This window comes from Mus caroli, chromosome 5, assembly GCF_900094665.2.
Source record: "Mus caroli chromosome 5, CAROLI_EIJ_v1.1, whole genome shotgun sequence".
NCBI lineage: Eukaryota > Metazoa > Chordata > Mammalia > Rodentia > Muridae > Mus > Mus caroli.
The window spans coordinates 136608226-136631052 of NC_034574.1; the positions used below are offsets into that span (position 1 = coordinate 136608226).

The 22827-nt window shown below is 46.5% G+C and overlaps 1 protein-coding gene across 2 annotated transcripts in view; it reads left to right on the forward strand.

Moving 5' to 3' along the window:
* The window catches only part of Rsph10b (radial spoke head 10 homolog B), a 53929-nt gene that overhangs the window by 22161 nt on the left and 8941 nt on the right, over nucleotides 1–22827 (forward strand). For both annotated transcript variants that reach the window (XM_021163175.2, XM_021163176.2), the window contains 7 exons: nucleotides 3440–3561; nucleotides 4858–5047; nucleotides 6331–6445; nucleotides 8433–8512; nucleotides 8969–9117; nucleotides 11642–11749; nucleotides 12269–12412. In XM_021163175.2, the coding sequence (XP_021018834.1) occupies nucleotides 3440–3561; nucleotides 4858–5047; nucleotides 6331–6445; nucleotides 8433–8512; nucleotides 8969–9117; nucleotides 11642–11749; nucleotides 12269–12412 (908 nt within the window). The remainder of the gene's footprint in view (nucleotides 1–3439; nucleotides 3562–4857; nucleotides 5048–6330; nucleotides 6446–8432; nucleotides 8513–8968; nucleotides 9118–11641; nucleotides 11750–12268; nucleotides 12413–22827) is intronic.

The following is a 22827-nucleotide window of genomic DNA, read 5'->3' on the forward strand; positions in this document are numbered from 1 at the left end:
GATTCTTTGTATAGTTCTTTTAGCTTCAATTTGGTTGATTTCAGCCCTGAGTTTGATTATTTCCTGCCATCTACTCCTCTTGGGTGCATTTCCTTCTTTTTCTTCTAGAGCTTTCAGCTGTGCTGTCAGTCTGCTAGTGTATGCTCTCTCCAGCTTCTTTTGGAGGCACTCAGAGCTGTGAGTTTTCCTCTTAGCACTGCTTTCATTGTGTCCCATAAGGTTGGATATGTTGTGCCTTCATTTTCATGGAATTCTAAAAAGTCTTTATTTCTTTATTTCTTCCCTGACCAAGTTGAATTGATAGTTGTTCAGCTTCCACGTATATATGGGCTTTCTGTTGTTTTTGTTGCTATTGAAGACCAGCCTTAGTCGATGGTGGTCTGATAGAACACATGGGATTAATTCAGTGTTCTTATATCTGTGGAGGTTTGGTTTGTGTCCGAGTACTTGGTCAGTTTTTGAGAAGGTACCGTAAGGTGCTGAGAAAAAGGTATATTATTTTGTTTTAGGGAGAAATGTTCTGTAGATATGTTAAATCCATTTAGTTCATAACTTCTTTTGGTTTCACTGTGTCTCTGTTTAGTTTCTTTTCCCATGATCTGCCCATTGCTGAGAATGGGGTGTTGAAATCTCCTGCTATTATTATGTGAGGTTCAATGTGTGTTTTGAGCTTTGGTAGAGTTTCTTTTACAAATGTGGGCGCCCTTGAATTTGGGGCATAGATGTTCAGAATTGAGAGTTCCTCCCGGTAGATTTTTTCCTTTGATAAGTATGTAATGACCTTCCCCATCTTTTTAGATAACTTTTGATTGAACATCTATTTTGTTGGATATTAGAATGGCTACTCCAGCTGGTTTCTTGGGACCATTTGCTTGGAAATTGTTTTTCCCAACCTTTTACTTTGAGGGAATATCTGTCTTTGACTCTGTGTTTTCCTGAATGCAGCAAAATGCTGGATCCTGGTTACATATCCAGTCTGTTGGCCTATGTCCTTTTATTGGGGAATTGAGTCCATTGATGTTGAGAGATATTAGGGACCAATGATTGTTGCTTCCTGTTATTTTTGTTGTTAGAGTTGGAATTACGTTGGTGTTTCTCTTCTTTTGAGTTTGCTCTCAAAAGATTAATTTCTTGCTTTTTCTTGGGTGTAGTTTCCCTTCTTGTGTTGGACTTCCTTCTATCACCCCCTGTAGGGTAGAAAGATATTGTTTAAATTTGGTTTTGTCTTGGAATATCTTGGTTTCTCCATCTATGGTAATTGCGAGTTTGGCTGGGTATAGTAGCCTGGGCTGGCATTTGTGTTCTCTTAGGGTCTGTATGACATCTGCCCAGGCTCTTCTGGCTTTCATAGTCTCTGGGGAGAAGTCAGGTGTAATTCTGATAAGTCTGCCTTTATATGTTACTTGACCTTTTCCCCTTACTGCTTTTAGTATTCCTTCTTTGTTCTGTGCACTTGGTGTTTTCATTATTATATGATAAGAGGAATTTCTTTTCTGGTCCCATCTGTTTGGTGTTCTGTCCACTTTTTGAATGTTTATGGGCATTTCTTTCTTTAGGTTAGGAAAGTTTTCTTCTATAATGTTGTTGAAGATGTTTGCTGGCCCTTTAAGTTGGGAATCTTCTCTATCTTCTGTACCTATTATTCTCAGGTTCGGTCTTTTCATTGTGTCCTGGTTTTCTTGAATGTTTTGCCATAGGAGCTTTTTGCTTTTTGTATTTTTCCTTGACTATTGTGTCTATGTCTTGTATCGTCTACTACTGATATTCTCTCTCTTCTATCTCCTGTATTTTATTGGTGATGCTTGCATCTGTGGCTCCTGTTTTCTTTTCTAGGTTTTTCATCTCCAGGGCTGTCTCCCTTTGAGTTTTCTTTAATGATTCCACTTCCATTTTTAGATCCTGGACAGTTTTGTTCAGTCCTTCACCTGTTTGATTGCATCCTCTTGTATTTCTTTAAGGGATTTATGTGTTTCTGCCTTAAGGACTTCTACCTGTTTACTTGTGTTCTTCTGCATTTCTCTAAGGGAGTTATTTATGTCCTTCTTAAAGTCCTCTATCATCTTCATGATATGAGAGTTTAGATCTGAATCTTGTTTTAAGGGTGTGTTTGGGTATCCAGGAATTGCTGTGGTGGGAAAACTGGGTTCTGATGTTGCCAAGTAGAATTGGTTTCTGTTGCTTATGTTCTTATGCTTGCCTCTCGACATCTGGTTATCTCTGGTGTTATCTGGCCTCCTGGTCTCAGAATGGAACCTGTCCTACCTGTGATCCTGTGATCCTGGGGAGTCAAGCTGGGGGGTAGAGTTGCCACTGGTGTGTGCTCTGTGTGGGATCAAGTCTCTGCTCCCAGCTGGCACAGGTGGGAGCCAGAAAGCACCTGGGTCTCCGGCTGAGCCTGAGCGGCTGAGTGAGGGAATCTGCTTCCCCGGTATGATGGGTTGCTGGGTCTCTGGGCGGGGTCTGAGGTCTCACCTGTGAAGCTGGATATGTCTGAATACCTGGGAGGCCAAGCTGCAACGGGCGTGTGTGCTGTGAGGGATCAGGGCCAGCACCAGATCTCTGCTCCTGACTGGCCTAAATTACCATCTCACCTATAGTTTTCATTCATTAAGATCCACCCACTGCTTTAGAAAAATAGAAGTCTCCTTCAATGTTATACTTGTTTGTTTTTGTTTGTTTTGGCAAGCTGGCCTTGAACTCTTTGTTCAATAGCCAAGTCCAATCTTGATCCTCCTCTCTACCTCCCAAGTGCTGGGGTGAGAGCGCACCACTGTGGTGCTGAGGATGGAAGCTGGGCTTGCTGTGTGCTCAGCAAGCGCTCCACCAACTGAGCTACGTTAGCTAGGCTGACGTTCAGCTACTGAGTGAAGAGCTTGTGTTTCATTACTGTGGGAACTGTTGTGTTTACTTGTTGTGTTTGTCTGTGTGCATGTTGCAGGCAGAGGGAGGACATGGGGAAATCCATCTGTCCTTTCACCATGTGGGTCCCAGAGGTCAAGCACAGGTCATCAGCCTTGGCAGCAAGCACCTTTAGTTACTGAGCGTCACAGAGGCCCTCAGCTTTTTAACTTTGAAAAGGAGTGTAAGTTGCCCAGGCTGGCCTTGAACTTACAATCACTGGCTCCCTCCGCAGCTGGTATATAGGCCTGTGCCACAAAGCCTGAATACTCTCCTATTACACTTTGATAGTCACTGATGTGACTCTGGAAGGACTCCTTTTAAATATTTATTTGTATTTATATACATGTACGTGTCTGTGGGTACCCCCAGAGACCAGAAGAAGGTACTGGATCCCCTAGAGCTGATGTTATTGGCAGTTCTGAGTGGCCTGTCCACGAGCATCCTTAACTGCTGAACCATCTCTCCAGCCCACATTAGAGGATTTTACCCTTGCTTCCCATAATCACCCTCCCCCCTCCATGTTTGCTTCATTCATTAGAGACCCTGCGGAAGTTGGATGGCAGCGAAAGCCATTCTGTGCTAGGAACGAGTATTGAGCTGGACTTAACTCTGCTGCTGGACATGTACCCTGAGGAAAGCCAGGAGGAGGAAAAGAAGCAGGTAATCCCCCTCACCGGTACACACATATTATAGACACTATTTTAGTCTAGACCGTCTCAATCTGCAAGTGAGCAGGCTTTGTGAGAGAAAGGTAGCCCAGAGGGCAGGACTCGGCAGCATTGCCCAGGCAGGGCCTTAGAACCTATAGGAGTCCAGTCACCAGCAGTCAGAGCCAGCTAGGGACCAAGGCTGAGATCACCTCTCACTCACGGAAGGTGGGGTCAGAAAATCCTGGATACCCTAGGAATCAGGAACCCCCTGAAGGGCTGAGAGATGGCTATGAAGAGCATTGGTGGCCCTAGGAGAGGACCTGGGTTCCTAGCACACAACATGGTGGCTCATAACCATCTGGAACTCCAGTTCCCGGGGATCCTATGCCTTTGCACCAATCACACATGTGGCTCACATACAAATGCATAGGCAAAACACTTATACATATAAAATAGAATAAATAAAACTTTTTTTTTTAAAAAAAGAAAGAGGCAGAAGAAGAAAGAAGGCTGCTGTGCTGAGGCTGGAGAGGTGGCTCAGTGGTTAAGAACTGCGTTTCCAGAGACCCCAATTCCCAGCACCCACATAGCAGCTAACACTCATCTGTAACTCCAGCTACAAGGGCTCCAATCCCTTCTTCTAGACTTCACGGACACTACATACAAATGGTGCACTGACCTTTGGGCAGGCAAAACACATATACACATAAAAATTTCAAAATCTAAAAATGTGAAAGGAACCCTGTTGTGGAGTATTCACCAGAGAAGACTGCATAGACACGGGTCATAGCCGGCAATAGCTGGACAGTGACTACACTGGGTGTTCAGGATTCCAGTGTGGCACTGAGCCTCTCTCAGGGTGAGCTTCTAAACACAAAAGCCATGTTGTAGATTGGCAAACTCCAGCTAACAAGAACAGTTTGCCAGAAGCAGAACGACAGAAGCCATAAAGCAAGGTTAGGACATTTTTAGACGATCCAAGAACAATATGGACCTCAAAGAGCTGGGCCTACGTTTCGGTTTTGTCAGGTGGCGGGCTGTCTGCCTGCTGAGTTTCGCAGCCTCAGCGGCACTTCCATTGTGGAGTGAGTTGTGCCAAGTTCTCAGGGCCTGCTAAGGTCTGAGACCCTGTTACAACTCACTGTGCATATGGTACACACAGCACCCCAGCCAGTGGGGTGCTAGAAACTGAGCTGAGGTCCCCTACAAGAGGACCAGGTGCTCTTAGGTCTGAGCCATCTCTCCAGCCCCTCGGTTTTGTTCTAATAGAGGCACGGCTGGGCCCTACGCGCCACCTTCCTTTCAGGTGGAGTATGCAGTCCTGAGGAACATCACCGAGCTGAGAAGGATCTACTGCTTCTACAGCGGCCTCGGGTGTGACCACTCTCTGGACAACACCTTTCTGATGACAAAGCTGCACTTCTGGAGATTCCTGAAAGACTGTAGGTTCCACCACCACAACATAAGTCTTGCAGATATGGACAGGGTACTGAGTGGTGAGTGTCCGGGTTCCCTTCCTCCCTTGGCTATGGCTGCCCTGAAACGAGCTAAGAAACGTGGGGAGATTACGGGGAGATGACTCTGCATGAGGAGCAAATGTCTCTGCCCAAACCCAAACAAATGGACACAGAGACAAAAGAACATGCTGAACGAGAACCATTTAATGATGGTCTTGCAAGAACGGCTGTCGGGCTTAGGGATCACTGTAAAAGAGGGGATAGAAAGACCCCCAAGAGCCAGAGGTAGTGGACTTGTGGAGTGAAAAAGCATTTTCCAGACATGACAGGCACATATGACCTCACAGTGGCCATGACTACATGTGCAAGACCTGCACAAGATCAAGCCAGCCCAAAACGGATGGAGGAGGGGCTCAGGAGCTCTTAGCAACTGATGGCTGCTGGAGGAGGGAGAGGCAGCTTTCCACAGGGACGTGGCCCTGGATAGGCTACCATATTCCAGCAAATGGTCCTATACCCACACCCATAGAAGCAGACTTGAAGGGGGAAGGGGGTGTTTAAAAAGGAGCCCATGAAGTTGGGCAAGAAAGGTGGTGGGATGATAGGGGAGGAATTTCTAGGGAGGGAAAGGGGGCACATGTTTGATCAAACACATCAGGGCATGTGTGTTATCAGTTTTTAAAAAAAGTGGGTGTCTGGCACACATGCACACGAGGGTCAAATAAAGCAAACAATTTACCCCTCACCTTACAGATCCCTTCTCCAGCTCCTCATTGGCTGAGTGCTCAGGGGTGCACTCTAACCAGGGCATCCCTCACGGGATGTGCTAGCTTCCCTTCTTCATTTATGTCCACATACAACAACAAGGATTTTCCTGCTGGCTTCCTTACCCCAATAACTCGTTAACATATGCATGGACCTAGTCATATAACATAAGCAGGCTGCCTGTAATTTTCTTAGAACCCAAGATAGCCTTCTTGTTGACTTGGGGATAGGCAGGAAGGAGGCCTAGACAAGCAGGGCCTGTGAGCCCAGCATTGGTGGGCTTGGCAGCCAGCCAGCCTGCCTTCCAGTTCAGCAAGAGACCCTGCTTCAAGGCAATAAGGTAAAGAGCAATAGAGGAAGACACTTAATGTCCTGGTATGGCCTCAGTGTACCTGTTCATGTTTAGGAGTGCACACTGACACAGTCATGTGCATGTACCACACACACACACACACACACACACCACAACCACAGTAGAAAGATACATTGTTAATGTCTCATAAGGTAACCAGAGCTCTTCTGTGCTGTAGCTAATCTCGCCAATGTCTTTATTTCAGTCTATAACGGCATCCCAATCGAAGAAATCCACTCTCCATTTAGAACCATACTATTAAGAACATTCCTGAATTACCTCCTGCAGCTGGCTTACTACATCCATCACAAGGAGTTCCAGTAAGCGCCGATTCTTCCCCGCAGTAGCCACGGCCCTTGGTCATTTTCACATTATCCATGGGAAGGACTAGACGCAAAGTTTAGCTAGTATCCAGCCACAGTGCCCTGCATGCTGAATGAACACTGGGAAACCCCCACCAAGTGACTTTGCAGTCACCGTCAGTCCTGCCTTCTTGAGTCAGAGTACCCATGGTGTTGCTTGCTTTTTTTTTTTTTAATTTTCGAGACAGGATTTCTCTGTGTTGCTCTGGCTGTCCTGGAACTCACTCTGTAGACCAGGCTGGCCTCAAACTCAGAGTTCCGCCTGCCTCTGCCTCCCGAGGGCTGGGATTAAAGGCGTGCGCCACCATCATTTGGCTCAGAACATTCTTTCTTAATGACTTTTTTAGAAATATTCATTTAAGGGCTGAGGACGTGGTTCCGATGGCAGAGTATTTGTCTTGCACACACAGGCAGTGGGTTCTAGCCACAGCACCTCACAGGACAGACATAGTAGCACATGCCTGTGATCCCAGCACTCATGAGGTAGAGGCAGGATCAGAAGTTAGGGTTGGGGCAAGAGAGATGGCTCAAGGATTAAAAGCTGCTTTTCTAGAGGACCTGAGTTCGGGTCTCAGCACCCAGATTGGGCAACTCACAGTCTTTTGCATCTCCTGTTCCAGGGAATCCACTTCCATGTCTTGCCTGCACACACATACATATAAATACCCACAGACACATAGATAAAAAATATTTGAAAAAGAAATTAAGATTATCTTTGTCTGCACAATGACTTCAAGGTCAGTCTGAGCAACAGAAGACCTTGTCTATGTCCGTCTGTCTGTCTGTATCTCTCTCTGTGTATGTGTGTATATAAATTTAATATATACAGTGTGTATAGACTACCACAGCATGTATAGTTAAGTGGTTAGATTTTCAGAAGGGCTGCTGATAAGTACATTGAGTTTCTATGTATCCTGCACCCAAACTCACCCCGTGTCAGCCTCTTCCTAACCATGGTGCAGTCACCAAAAGCAAGGACTTAGCAATGCCAGTGTCACTGCATCCAGCCTTCTCTCAGTCATGGTGGAAGGTGACGACTGACACCTGACACATGCTGCGCAGACCTTCTAATACCGCACTGCATCCCAGCCAGGAGCTGCCATTCCCCATGGTCCCTCCTCTGCCAGGAGCTCACACTGCATTTTGCCTCCAAAGCATTTCAGACCCTCCAATCTGAGAGGTACTCAGCCTCCATCTTTAACAACCTTCCTGTCTTTAAAAACAAAAACAAAAACAAAAACAAAAACAAAACAAAACAGAAAAACCTCTTTGATCACCGTGTAAAGCATCTCACAGTCTGGGTTTGCACTGCGGTGTTTTCCTCCAGTTGCACTGAGCTGAGAGAACACTAGGTGGGAACTCCTTAGATCTTTTCCATGCACATTTATGATGTGTGTTTGTGATATATGTGTGTAGCATAAGTACGTGTGAGGGTGCGGCACGCGGGCACGCGGACACCACAGCATTATGTGGCGGTCGGAGGGTCATCTCAGGGTCTGGTCCTCATCTTCCTCCTTGTCTGACAGAGGTCTCTGTGGTTGGCTACTGTGTACAGCATGCTTGCTGGCCTGCAAGCTTGAACGGATCCTCCTGTTCCTGTCCCCCACCTCTCTGTAGTGCTCTGGGATTTCAGACACATGTTCCTACAGCTCTTTGTAGGTTCAGGTCCTGGGGCTTGCATAGAAAGCCTTTTTTCCTAACTGGATCATCTCCCAGCCAGAACCATCTCCTTACTGAATGGCATCAGTGTGCTTAACTTCAATATGGCTTCTTGCTGCTCTCAGAGTGAAGTGTGGCCAGGTAGACCTTTCTACTGTAAACTTGACTCTGTTTCCCTTTCCATATTGTATTTATTAGAGGCCAGTGGTCAGATGGCCACACTTCAGAAGAGGGGAATTAAGCTCCACCTCGTGGAATAATTAATTTCAGTATCATTTCACCATAGGAACAGAAGCCCGTCGCTCTTCCTGTGTTTTACAAAACTGATGTCTGAAAACATTCACCCACATGCCTGTCAGGTAAAAGGTAAATACAAGAACAGTATCATTCTATTTACCATCTTAAAAAATAGTTCTATAACCATATTTGTATGTGTCATACGTGTGTGTGTATGTGCATGTTTGTATATGTGTGGACACGTTTTATGCAGATGCATATGTGTGTATGCACATGTGCACACCTGCTCACATGTAAGCCAGAGGTTATCAGGTATCTTCCTCCATCACTCTTCATGCACGAGGCAGGCTCTCTCTCTGAACCCTTAACTCACTGATGTGGCTGGTCTAGCTAGCAGGCTTGCTCTGGGCATCCCGTCTGCTTCCAGGATTACAGGCAGGTTTCTATGCCCAACCTGGTTTGAGGTGCTAGAGATCTGAACTCTAGTCCTCCTGTTTACACAACAGAGGGTTGTTTGTTTGTTTGTTTCCACTGAGCCACAACCCTCCCCAGTCCTGGGGTCACTCCTGAATGTTGTGTTTTTAGGTCACTTATTCAGTGAGCAACAGCGGACACTCTACTCAATGAATTACATCGATAAGTGCTGGGAGATTTACACAGCCTACTGCAGACCCAACGAAGCCCCACCCTATGAGCTGACGATGAAGATGAGATATTTCCTCTGGATGCTGAAAGTAAGCTTTGTAACTCTTAGGATAGAGACTGCCTTCATGTTGACAGGCATTGTGATTTTAATGAAAAGAGATCAGTGCTACATAATTGAGGAGGTGAAGATGGGGGATGACCTTTCGTGGGCCCCAGATGCTTTCACAAGAGACAGTCTGTGAAAGCAAGAGGCGTGACACATGACAGAACGGGGACGGAAGGCCGAAGCCTGCCATCATCATCTTATGCACATGTGGCCACTGAGAGGAAGCCATAGAGAGACTTTAAAAGTGTTTATGTTACATTTGTATTTAATATTGATTCAAGGTGTGCATGAGTGTGTGTGTGTGTGTGTTGTCAGGCATGGTGGCAACTGCATTTGCCACCTCGGTCATCTTGTCATCCCTAAAAAGCATTAAGAATATATCCCGAAGGCTGGAAAGATGCCCTGGTGGTAGCGAGCACTTGTTGCTTTTGCCAAGGACCCGAGTTCAGGTCTAGAACCCACACTGCAGCTCACAATCATCCCTAACTCCAGGTGCAAGGGATCTGATGGCTTCTCTTGAACTCTCCTGGGGCATCAGGCATGAATATGGTGCACACAGCCATGCAGGCAAAACACTCATACACATAAAAGAAAAGAAATGTCTTTCCAAGTACAAACATATTTTCAGCCGGTCAGGACTGTACTACAGGGGAACACTTGCCTCGGGTTCCCAGCACAGGGAAACACATAAAAGGTGTTGCTCAGCAAACAGTATGTTTAAAATGTCTTAGTTTGGAAGTCAAGCATGGTGTTAAATTCCTGTAGTCCCAGCACTTGAGAGGCTAAGGCAGGAGGGTCAGCCAAGAGCTAGTAAGAGCCTGTTTCAAAGAACCAACGTTGTTAGTTTAAAAAACAATCAGCAGGTTCTTTTTTTTCTTTTGGGTTTTTGAGACAGGGTCTCTCTGTGTAGCCCTGGCTGTCCTGGAACTCACTCTGCAGACCAGGGTGGCCTCGAGCTCAGAAATCTGCCTGCCTCTGCCTCCTGAGTGCTGGGATTAAAGGCATGTGCCACCACTGCCCGGCCCATAATATTTTTAATTTATACTTAAATATTAATGAGAGAGTTGTACTGTATGGTTTTGTGTGTCAACTTGACACAGGCTGGAGTTATCACAGAGAAAGGAGCTTCAGGTGAGGAAGTGCCTCCATGAGATCCAACTGTAAGGCATTTTCTCAATTAGCGATCAAGGGGGGAGGGCCCACTGTGGGTGGTGCCATCTCTGGGCTGGTAGTCTTGGGTTCTATAAGAGACCAAGCTGAGCAAGCCAGGGGAAGCAAGCCAGTAAGTAACATCCCTCCATGGCCTCTGCGTCAGCTCCTGCTTCCTGACCTGCTTGAGTTCCAGTCCTGACTTCCTTTGGTGATGAACAGCAGCATGGAAGTGTAAGCTGAATAAACCCTTTCCTTGCCAACTTGCTTCTTGGTCATGATGTTTGTGCAGGAATAGAAACCCTGACTAAGACAAGAGTATTTAATAATTTAACAGAATTGTGTGTGTGTGTGAGAGAGAGAGAGAGAGAGAGAGAGAGAGAGAGAGAGAGAGAAACCTGGTGTCTAAATGTAGGGAGACATGTTTAAAAGTATGTGATTCGGAGGTGGAATATCACGCAAGTGTTCCCTTCCTTCCTCACCCTCATTTCTTACTGAGGAAAGAACTCATTTGTCTTTGCAGAGGTTGGGCATGCTGGTTTTCACCGGCTGCATCCTCATGTCAGGCTATGTCCTTTCCCCACATGACTGATGCGGGTGTTTTGTGTTCTGCACAGCCACAGGTGGTCACAGCCTTTGCCACTCTTTCCTTTTAATGATGGTGACTCATCAGTGGCTCACCTGGCATCAATCCAATGCTCTGCTTCCCAGGACCCTTCACTCGTGGCCTTTGCAGCCCCAGTGGTCATTCCTCAGCGGTTAGTTAACAGCCGCTGTTTCACTAGAGACCGTACAATGATAACTTTCTCTCTCATTTCTTTTATATTAATTTGAAAATTTTTAAATTTGTGTATATACATGTGTGCCTGTGTGTATGTGCACATGTGTGCAGGCACCCTTGAGGGTCACAAGACATGGGATCCTCTGGAGTCACAAGTGATTGTGAGCCACTTCCTATGGGTGCTGGCCAGCAAGGCCGAGGGATCTACCCTCCTCCACTTGGGTCGTGCTGGGACCATAGGTGTTGGCTGTGCTGATGGCTTTTTCACACCGACAGTGGGGACAGTGGGGACAGGACTCAGGTCCTCACTCTTGCAGAGCAAGCATGTCACTGACAGAGCCAACTTGCCAGCCGCCCAGTGATTCTTATCTAAAGAAGGGTCTCGCTGTGTGTCCCAGGCTGGCCTCAAACTTGCAATCCCCCTCAGCACGGGGATTATAGCTCTAAAATAATCAGTTTTTAAGGTACTGATTTCTGATACATTTCCTTAAGGTGTTCAGTCAGTCACTGCCATTAACATTAGAATATATGCCCATGTATAATTACAGGCATCTATGTTGGTGTTATCTTTCTACAGGACTTTAGGATGATAAATAAAGACCTAACTGCGACCAAATTCATGACTGTGATAGCGGAGGACAACCCTTTCGTGTACGACGGAACTGACAGCAACTTCGAGCTTGAGGTTTGTAAAGTGTTGCTGGGAACAGTGCAGATCCAGCTTAAGCCGCACGTCTCTAACGTCCATGATTTACATATACAGAAACCCAGGGGGATATACAGATGTACACAGTTGCCCTTTCAAGAATCAGGGATTACACTAAAAAGGGGCTGGGGAGGTGGCTCAGCTAGTAAAGTGCTTGCCATGCAAGCGTGGGGACCTGAGTTTGCTCCCTAGAACCCGTGAAGAAAGTCAGCTGTGGCGATGCTCACCCATAAAACCAGTGCTGGGGAGGTGGGGGCAGAAGGGTCAACCAGTGCGACTATATCAGTGAACCCCAAGCGAGCGAGAAACACCATCTCAAAAGCCGAGGTCGGGGGGCAATAGAGGAAGACACCCAGAGTCGGCCTCTGCCCCCCTCCACAGACACTCGTGTAGCCCCTATACAGGACTAATAAATGAATAGGAAATCACCAATCAGTTCCTGATCCACTCCAGTGTGTCAGAATAAACGAGGCCTCCCTGTGCTTCTTGTCATTGCAGCTGGTTTTCCTGGAATTCTTTGAAGCCCTCTTATGCTTCTCTCTCTGCTGCATGTTTGACCAGATGACTAGATCCTATTTAAAAGTCCCGTATGACGACATCACTACAAACCGATACGGCAGCACTCAGACGATACTGAACCAGGTGACAGACAATGTGGTAGAGTGTAGAACCTAGGGCTGACTTGAGTCCGGTGGGTAGACTCTCAGTCAGAACTGTCTCGGGCTGGTATCATTCTTCCAGGAGATAATTTAGGACCTGAGAAAGTGTAGGTCGTCTTTCACTGTTGGAAGGAGTGTGTGGTCTTGTGGTTTTTGAGTTAGGGGAAATGTATGTCCTGGCTATGGCCGCAGCAGTGCGAAAGTCAGTAGAAAATCGACTGACAGAGGAGACCTGCCGAGCTGCCGAGACACACTGTCTAGTGCACAGAGGGATGCCTGCCTGAGAGCAAAGATACCAGGAGACAGCTCATGGGTCTGCACGCAATACTAAACAGGTCGGAGAGAGAGAGGTTTACTCACAGGGTGGACACCCTTGGTCGCTGTGAGACCCTGGCAGAGCCAAGACCCTGCTTTATAAGGAAAGAAGACCTGAGTCATTGACAAACTTTTAGTGGGGGTTTCTCATTAGTGGACTGAAAAAGTTTCTGATGTTTGAGACATTCGCCTGGAGCCACAAGAGACATTCTAGGGATCCGCTGAGCCTGGCAGGTAGGAGTCTCTTTCATTTATTTCTTTTGAAACAGTCTCACTTGGTAGCCCTGGCTGGCTGGAACTCACAGAGATTTACCTGCTCGACCTCCGCAAAGGTGTGCCCCACCACAGCCAGCCGGGAAGGCTTCAGAAGCTGCCCATGTGAGGAGTTTTCTCACTCTTGACCCAAGAGCCAGCTCTCACCACAAACCTCTGAGATGTACCTTGGCTTCCTCACGGGAACTCGGGGCTTCCCGATCTTTCCCACATTTCCCATTAGCAAGGTGTGCCTCTGGATCAAGGAGTATGACTTCTTCAACACACCCGGCAGCTGGGGTGGGACCACCTGGGGCTGGGGCTCTTCTCCAGGCAAGTGAGTGTCCATCTTGACTCTGCCTACAATGTGCAGGTGACACAGTAGTGTTCACTGCTATAACAAAGTAAGGACGCCAAGTTAACCTTGTTTAAAAACAGAGATGTAGATCGCAGTCCTGGAAGCGTAAGCACTAGGATCTAGTCATGTCCTCCTGGCTGGCAGGATGTCAGCCTAGTGACTTTATCTAACTGTAACCATTTCCCAAAGGCCTCCTGTCTAAGCACCACAGTCGGATTAAGTCAACTTACAAATGACTCTTCTGGGACACTTATACTACAGCAAATGTCATTCCTCAGATGTGCTGGCTCAGTAATGTGCTGGGAGCAAATATGTCAGACTAGGGACCATCCACGACACCACTGGGTCACCTTCACTCCCAGGTTTTGGTGAATCCTTCTGAGAAGTGTCTGTTTCAAATATGTCAGACTAGGGACCATCCTCGACACCACTGGGTCACCTTCACTCCCAGGTCTTGGTGAATCCTTCTGAGAAGTGTCTGTTTTGGTTTTATAGCTCAGGGATTAGTTCCCTCCCACTTTGTGGAAACTGCAAGTTCATGTGTCCCAGCTTCATTGCTGTTCCTTCCTGAGATGAAACTGGCCCTCAGAGGTGGTCACTTCAAAACACAGTAGAGCCCAGACCTACCTCTCAATCCAACTTAATATGCTACAGTAATCGGGGACGACAAGATGGAGTCACTTTCTCCAGAAAGATGTCTCCGCAGACATCTCCAACCCTTGTCTTGTCAGCTTAGTGGGCATACACATGTAAAAAACTATAGGAGGACAAGGAACAGATCGCAGAGAGAAATGGAACAGGACCCCCCCCCCCCCAAGGGCTTCCATAGGTATATTCCCAGTGTGAGAGTGCTGGAGCCACATCACAAAGGAAGAAGGCCACTAGATCTGAAATGCACACAAAGGCCCATGTGCTAGACAGGCTCAGTTACCAGTCCAAAAGAACAACAAACAAACAAGCCACACGAAACGCAACACTCACCAAAAATACCTTTCAAAAATGAAGCTGAAGGACTGGAGGGATGGCTCAACAGCTAAGAGCACTTGCTGTTGTTCTTTTAGAGGACTGGAGGCAGGTGGAGCTCCATAAGTTTGAGACCAGCTTGATCCAGAGCAGTCAAGGCTACATAGTCAGACCTTGTCTCCAAAATACAAAAACAAAAACAAACAAAACCCTTACAAATTGTGTGGAAGAGAAGACTCTGATATCCCAACATACCACATTATGGGATTCAAATATTGTTTAAACAACAACAAAAATTGCAGAGCATACAAAGGAAACTATGCCACATGCAAAGAAAAGGTAAGCCCTCAAAGACTTTGAGGAAGATGAGGCAGCAGACTTATAAGTCAAGGAATCAAACCCTTATTTTTAAAATAGCTAAAACTGTTAAAGGGAGATACAGAGAGCAGGTTGGGGGCAAGAGGATGGCTCAGTGGGTAAAGGTGCCTGCCACTAAACTTGAGAGCCTGAGTTTGAACCCACACAACAGAAGGAGAGAACCAATGCCCAGAAGATGTCCTCTGACCTCTGACCCTGCCCAACAAAATAAACAAATAAAGAAGAGAAGAGTGACATATTTGCAAAGTGGAAATATCAGCAGAGGTGAGAAACCCTTTTAGAAAAGAAATCTGAGAGATAAAATATAAGAAATGGAAATGGAAAAACTCCCAAGGAGAATCCAGCAGCAGACCTAGGCAAGCTGGAGATGGACAACTGAGCAAGTGAGTCAGAGGAAGACTAGGAAGGAAGAGTGCAAAGTGCGTGGACAGATGTGCACTCTTAAAGGGTGGAAGGGACAGATGTGCATACTCTTAAAGGGTCAAATGGACAGATGTGCGTACTCTTAAAGGGTCAAATGGACAGATGTGCGCACTCTGAAAGGGTCAAATGGACAGATGTGCGTACTCTTAAAGGGTCAAATGGACAGATGTGCACACTTTTTTAAAAAAATTTTTTGTTCTCTTCTAATTACTTTTTAAAGATTTATTTACTTATTTATATGAGTACACTGTGGCACTCTTCAGACACACCAGAAGAGGGCATCGGATCCCATTACAGATGGTTGTGAGCCACCATGTGGTTGCTGGGAATTGAACTTGGGACCTCTGGAAGAGCAGCCAGTGCTCTTAACCTCTGCACCATCTCTCCAGCCCAGATGTGCACACTCTTAAAGGGTGGAAGGGACACAGAGAAATCCAAGCACATGACCCTGAGACAATTGCACAGGTACCATAATTACCCTGTGAAAGACAAAGTCTCCATGATGTCAAGATAAGAGGTGACTTGCCACGTTCAGGGGAACCCTAGGAAGATTACTAGATTTCACACCATAAACCCTGCGGCCAGTGGGGAGCAATCTCTGTTTAAGGACGCTAAAAGAACTGTCAAGCCAACATTCCATATTCAAGCCCAAAGGGTGGCTCTATTGAGAAAGGCTCTTGCTGCTAAGCCCACAGCCCAAGTTCAATCCCTGGAACCCATACGGTGGGAGGAGAGAAGTAACCCCTAAATATTGCTCTCTAACCTTCCCTATGTGTGCCACCTGTCCCTCATGCAAGAGTATAAAAAAAATAAATTCTAGCCGGGCACACCCCTTTAATCCCAGCACTTGGGAGGCAGAGGCAGGCCAATTTCTGAGTTCGAGGCCAGCCTGGTCTACAGAGTGAGTTCCAGGACAGCCAGGGCTACACAGAGAAACCCTGTCTCGAAAAAACAAACAAACAAAATAATAATAAACAAACAAACAAATCCTATATCCAGCAAAACTATCCTTTAAAAGTGTGGGAAAATAGCTGGGCAGTGGTGGCTCATGCCTTTAATCCCAGCACTCGGGAGGCAGAGGCAGGTGGACTTCTGAGTTCAAGGCCAGCCTGGTCTACAGAGTGTGTTCCAGGACAGCCGGGGCTACACAGAGAAACCCTGCGTCGAAAAACAAAAAACAAAAAACAAAACAAAACAAAAGTTACTGCAGGCCTACGTTGCCAACAACCAAACAGTGAAATTAAAGGACACTAGTCAATGTATCCAGCCATTGTATTGGTTACTTTCATGTTTTTATAATAAGGATGACTTGAAGGACGGAAGCTTGCTTTGGCTCATGGGTTCAGAGGGATTTCAGTCTACCGTGGCAAGGAAGTCACTGTAGTAAGAGGACCACACAGTAGCTGTGTGTTCACATGGCCCTGACCAGGAGGCAGACTGTTCAGTCCAGAACCGGAAGTATATACAGCCTTCAGCAGCTGCAGTCTTCAGAACAGTGCCACACGCTGGGGACCGAGCATCTGAAACAGGGGCCTGTAAGAGGCTGTCAGGACCTCTGTCAGGTTCCAGCCCCTGTCGCTGGACTGGATGCTTAAATAGTCTAAATAGGTTATAGTCTAAATAGGTTATAGACTAAAAAGTTAGTCTATAACCTATCTACAGTAAATATATTTTATTTGTATGTTATATATAATATATTTGCATCCTAGGACTCTCTGTGCAGAGCAGGCTGGCCTTGAACTCACAGAAATCTACCTGCCTTTGCCTCCTGAGTGCTTGGATTTAAGGCATGGATCACCACCACCAGGATGTTTGTTTTTTAAGGAAGAGGCAGGCAGATCTTTGTGAGTTTGAGATCAGTCTGTTCTATATTGTATAACAAGTTCCAAGTGAGCCAAGGCTATATAGTAAGAACCTGTCTCAAAAAACAAAACAAAACAAAACAAAAACAAAAACAAAAACAAAGCCGGGCGTGGTGGCGCACGCCTTTAAACCCAGCACTCGGGAGGCAGAGGCAGGCGGNTTTCTGAGTTCGAGGCCAGCCTGGTCTACAAAGTGAGTTCCAGGACAGCCAGAGCTATACAGAGAAACCCTGTCTCAAAAAACCAAACCAAACCAAAACAAAAACAAAAACAAAAATGGAGCAACCAGAGTTCTTAATCCTTAAGCCATCTCTCTAAACCCAAGATTTTTTGAAAAACCATACTGCGTTTTATGTGTAGCAATACAGTTTGCATATTAAGCAACACGAAAATAGTTAGGAAATAATTTGATACTGTTTTAAGCAGATTAAAAAAGTGGGGAGCCTTTCCAGGTAATCCCCTTCCAAAACAAATGTGTTTAAGATCACTTTCCCGAGTGGCTCAGGGAGCAGCCATGTCTGGCTCCTGTTGCACTGACGGTCAACAGAGCTAAACAGAGAGCCCGTGTTTCACACGTACTGCCTCAGAGGAGTGACAGGCTAGATCCTTAGGGAACAAAAAAATAATAATTCTTGCTGCTCTGTTACCTAGGAAGTTGAATTCTCATATCCATCAGCGTGGGTGGGGGCATGGGAGGGGGAAACCTAAGACAGAGTAAAATAATTTCATTTCCTATTTCCTCCTTCATGATTCGTGTCCTCTTGACTATATTCCATCCTCCCTCGCCAAAATGTAAAGTCTTCAGTTGTATTCATTTTTACCACAGTAAGATAATGGGGAATAACAATGTGAAGATGACAGAAAAACCGTTCAGACTTACAAAAGCTGAAGGAATTCACAAGCAGCCCAACAAACCCAGGGAATGTTAAAGGGCTTTCTTCGAGCAAGAGGAGGATGCAAGCTCTGTTTAGGAGAAAGAGAAACGCCGCCAAGGGTGACTGTGGGTCCTTCTGCTCCTGAGCATCTCTTCAAAAGATAACTGCAGTCTACGCAACAATAACCTGTCCGCCATCGTTATAACATAAAGGATAAGAACAGCCTGAGGACTAGAAAAGGAGAGACAGCAATAGGGTTTTAAAGTTCTAACTCAGGGCCGCTGAGATGGTTAAAGGCGCTTGCCCCCGAGCCTGATGACCCGGGTTCTTTGATCCCCAGAATCCACGCGTGGCAAGACATACAAATGTATGTATGAATGTACATAAATGTATGTAAAAAGGAAGAGTTATTGAAGTTCTATCACTCTAAGTGGCAATGATATCCCTTGAAGGTAGATTTGTCAAATTAAAAGAACCTGACTGCAAACCACTCTGATTCCAGTGAGCTGTGTTAGAGACAGAGGGAGTTAATAAGCCAGGGTAAGGGAGAGAAAGCCGAGGGTCAGAGATCAGCTTTGACAACCACAATGTAAACTGGGGGAGGCAGCCAGTGGGGGCCGGTGCTGATAGCAGCTGACGGGGGAAGGGGTTCTCTCCAGGTGCAGAAGGGGGCTACTGCCTACAGAAGCCAGCAGTTAGAGAGAAGGGAAAAACATACACACACACACATACATGCATACACACACATATATACATATACATACAAACACATACATACATACATACATATACACACACATATATACATGCATACATACATACACACACATACATACATACATACATATACACACACAGACACACACATACACACATACATACATACATATACACACACAGACACACACATACATACATACACACACATACACATATACTCACACATATATACATACACATACATTCACAGACACACACACAGACACACATATCACACGTACATACATACATACATACACACACATACACATATACTCACACATATATACATACACATACACATACATTCACAGACACACACACAGACACACATATCACACGTACATACATACATACATGCACACACACATACACATATACACACATATATACATACACATACACACATACATTCACACACGTACATACATACATACACACACATACTAAATTTTAAAAAGCATAGGAAGGTCAAGGTTGTCTGGTGTCTGCAGACACTGAACACTAAGAATGCTAATAGTGATGGTGGAGAGAAGCTGAGTCAGGTAAACGCTGTAGGGCACCACTCTTCNTCCAGGNTGGCCTCAAGTTCCCTATGTAAGAAAGGAGGGCCAAGAAGTCTTGCTTTTTCTGCCTCTACCTCCCGAATGCTGGGGGTATGAGCATGTACCACCATACCTGCCCAGACTGCAGAGTTTTTATTTATTTTTATGTATATGAGTGTTTTGCCTGCATGAATATTTGCATATTTTTGGTGCCCACAGAAGCCAGAAAAGCACTGGGTCCCCTAGGACTGGAGTTGTAAATGGTTATGAGCTGCCATGTGTTTGCTAAGAATCAAACCCGGGTCTTTTGAAAGAGCAGCAAGCGATCTTNTAACGCTCCAGCTCCTCAGAGACGCAGCTTAAATCCTGTCTGGGTGTGCATAGAAGAGTGCGCTGAGCACTGAGCTCAGGTCTCTGGAAGAGCNGCAGTGCCCTGACCCCTGAGCCAGCTCTCTGGCCCCAAACAGCAGTGTTTTATTCAGTGGAGAAAATAGTCAGATTCGCCCCCTTGTTCCTCACCATGTGATGCCGGTGCCATCTCAAAACTCTGCCAAAAAGTAGGCCCGTGCCAGATTGAGGCACTTCATCTTAGGCTACAGCCACAAGCCCAAATAAGATACTATATAATTTAAAATTATATGCTCTGAGAGAGGAGAAGCATGAGTTAGTTGCTGGTTTCCCTGGACGTGTGCATATGCATACACATCCCACCTTTGAGTGAGGTGTCACTGATGTACCATAAGCCCGCTTCGAGCATGTATTCAAACCCAGCAACTATCACCTCAGACCACACAGGGAGCACACTCACCACGCCCAAAGTCCCTGACCTCACTCGGCAGTCCCTCCCTCTCCCCGTTCCCAGGCAACGCACCATCTGCATTCTACCACCACACTTTGTATCCTCTATGTATAACTTTACATAAATGTGACCATGCATTATGCGCTCCTTTCCTTTTGAGGCATCATCTCGTGTAGCCCAGGCTGCTCTTACACTCAATACACAGCAGAGGACGACCCTGAACTCCTGACCCTCCTGCCTCTGCCTCCTGATCGCTGGGACCACCACAGTCCTGCACCACTGGGCCTGAACCGGGCTACCCGGGCTTGGTGCGTGCTCACATTTACTTGGTTTGCTTTTTCCCTATCAGTTTTTGCATGTGCTTTAAAGTTCCATCCTAACACGAGTAGCTAATGGGACGTTCTCCTTTTCCATGGCTTACCACTTTATCACTGTTAGGCATGGTCACGGTTATCACTGTTAGACTGTGTCCCTGGTGTGATGGTGCGGATATAAGCTTGGTCCCCAGTTACTGAGAGGGGATTATGACATCTCAGCTATAGTCAACTATTGCTATGTTGATGGTTTGTGTGGATGGCGCTCACATTTACAGACGGCTCATCGAAGCCACCTGACAGGGTTGCTGCGCACCTCTGTCTGTGATCAACTACGTCTGCTTCACAAGGTTTATTTCTGAGTGTGAGTGTCTATGTGTATGTCCGTGCATGCGTGTGCAATGCCTGTGAAGCCCAGAGAGAGCTGGATCCCCTGGAACTGGAGTTCTTAGGTGGCTGGGAGCTGAGAGCCTGGATCCTTTGCAAGAACAGCAAACACCTTTTTTTTCCCTTTGCGAGTCTCACAACATGCACCCCAGGCCCGCTCATCTCCCTGTTCCTCTCACATCCACCCTCTGCTCTTGCAGCCTCCCCCAGTAAAACAACACAAACACAAACAACACAAACAAAGCATAGAAAACATCTCATGGAAGCGGAAGTGTGCCACAGTGTGTCCCACAGTAGATCCCTCTGTCCACACATCTTCACTTGTGAATGTTCAATATAACGAGTCATTTCCTCTGGCTTCTGTGACATCATCAATATTGGACTCCTCCCAGTTATCCTGTTGTTGGCCTGTGTCATGAGATCCTGCAGCTTTGAGTTAGCAGGACTGGCCCTTTCACAGGTTCAAGCCATCAGCAGATGATGTAGATATTGGGGTGGGCCAACTAAAAAGCCCTAGATCTGGGCCTGGGTGGTAACTGAGCCGGTCAGCCTGCCAGCTCTCCCTTGTCTGCACCACCAGGGGGAGCTCTTGAGCACCGCTCCAGCCAGGCCACCTTGTACTGCCAGCAACAGGAGGCAGTGCTCCAGTGCTCTCACCCTTGGGGCCAGCTGGCCAGTGTCCCCTCCACCAGCACTCTATAGTGCTGCCCAGACGGAGGTGCAGGGCCCGCTTCCCAAGGAAACTAATACCCCTAACCTCTCTCTGAGTCATTTTCTCAGGCCCTGGACTGAGGGGTTTTGTTTTTGTTTTTGTTTTGTTTGTTTGTTTGTTTGTTTGGTTTTGGTTTTGGTTTTTTGGTTTTGGTTTTTTGAAATAGGGTGTGGTGGTTTGTATATGCTTGGTCCAGGGAGTGGCACTATTTGGAGGTGTGGCCTTGTTGGAGTGGGTGTGTTACTGTGGGTGTGGCACACATCCTAGCTGCCTGGAAGCCAGTATTCTACCAGCAGCCTTCAGATGTAGATCTCCTAGTTCCTCCTGCACCATGCCTGCCTAGACACTGCCGTGTTCCTGCCTTGATGATAACTGACGAACCTCTGAACCTGTAAGCCAGCCCCAATTAAATGTTGTCCTCATAAAAGTTGCCGCCGGGCAGTGGTGGCGCACGGCTTTAATCCCAGCACTTGGGAGGCAGAGGCAGGTGGATTTCTGAGTTCGAGGCCAGCCTGGTCTACAAAATGAGTTCCAGGACAGCCAGGGCTATACAGAGAAACCCTGCCTCGAAAAACAAAACAAAACAAAACAAAAAAACAAAACAAAACAAAAAGAGTTGCCTTGGTCTTGGTGTCTGTTCACAGCAGTAAACCCTAAGACAGGGTTTCTCTGTTTAGCTCTGGCTATCCTGGAGCTTACTCGGTAGACCAGGCTGGCCTCGAAGTCACAGAGATCTGCCTGACTCTACCTCCTGAGTTCTGGGAGTCAAGGCATGTGCCACCAGTGTCTGGCTGAGTATTTATTTTTTTAACTCTGGTGGTGGACGCCACGCAGGAAGAGCTGCAGTAGGCAAGTGAGCTCCCTGGAGACGACCCACCGTCCCGCTCAGCTGTGACGAGTGAGCTCTGTGCGGCACAGCCCCAGAGCCTTCATCCCCAGAGTGCTTCCTGCTACTGATGTGCTTTCGCCTGCTTGTCACTGCCACACTCCTCATTCTTTTGGCTTGTGTCAGTGGACACCCGGAGACCCTCACTGCCTGTGGCCTCGTGTGATTACTTCCTGGGCGATAGCCCACTCTGTTGGGCGAATTTCTTGCAGATCAACATGAAGATGAAAGTTCTTAAGATAATGCAGTCTAGATGAATTAAGGATTTTATAGAATTTCTGACTTTAGTGTTAGGAAGTTAGTTTGATTTTAATAAATTTGGGGTATTAGGGCAGTTAATAGAAAATATAAAGTTAGGAAATTAGGAGAGGTGACAATGTTTTAAGTTGGAGTTAAGGATAGAGTGCGCCCTTCCCTGATAGGACGGCAAAAGCTGCTTGAGTCGGAGAAAGAAGCGCAGTGATTGTCCATGTATTACAGGATGGAAGGAAGGAAGGGAGGGAAAGAGGAAGGAAGGAAGGAAGGAAGGAAGGAAGGAAGGAAGGAAGGAAGGAAGGAGGGAGGGAGGGA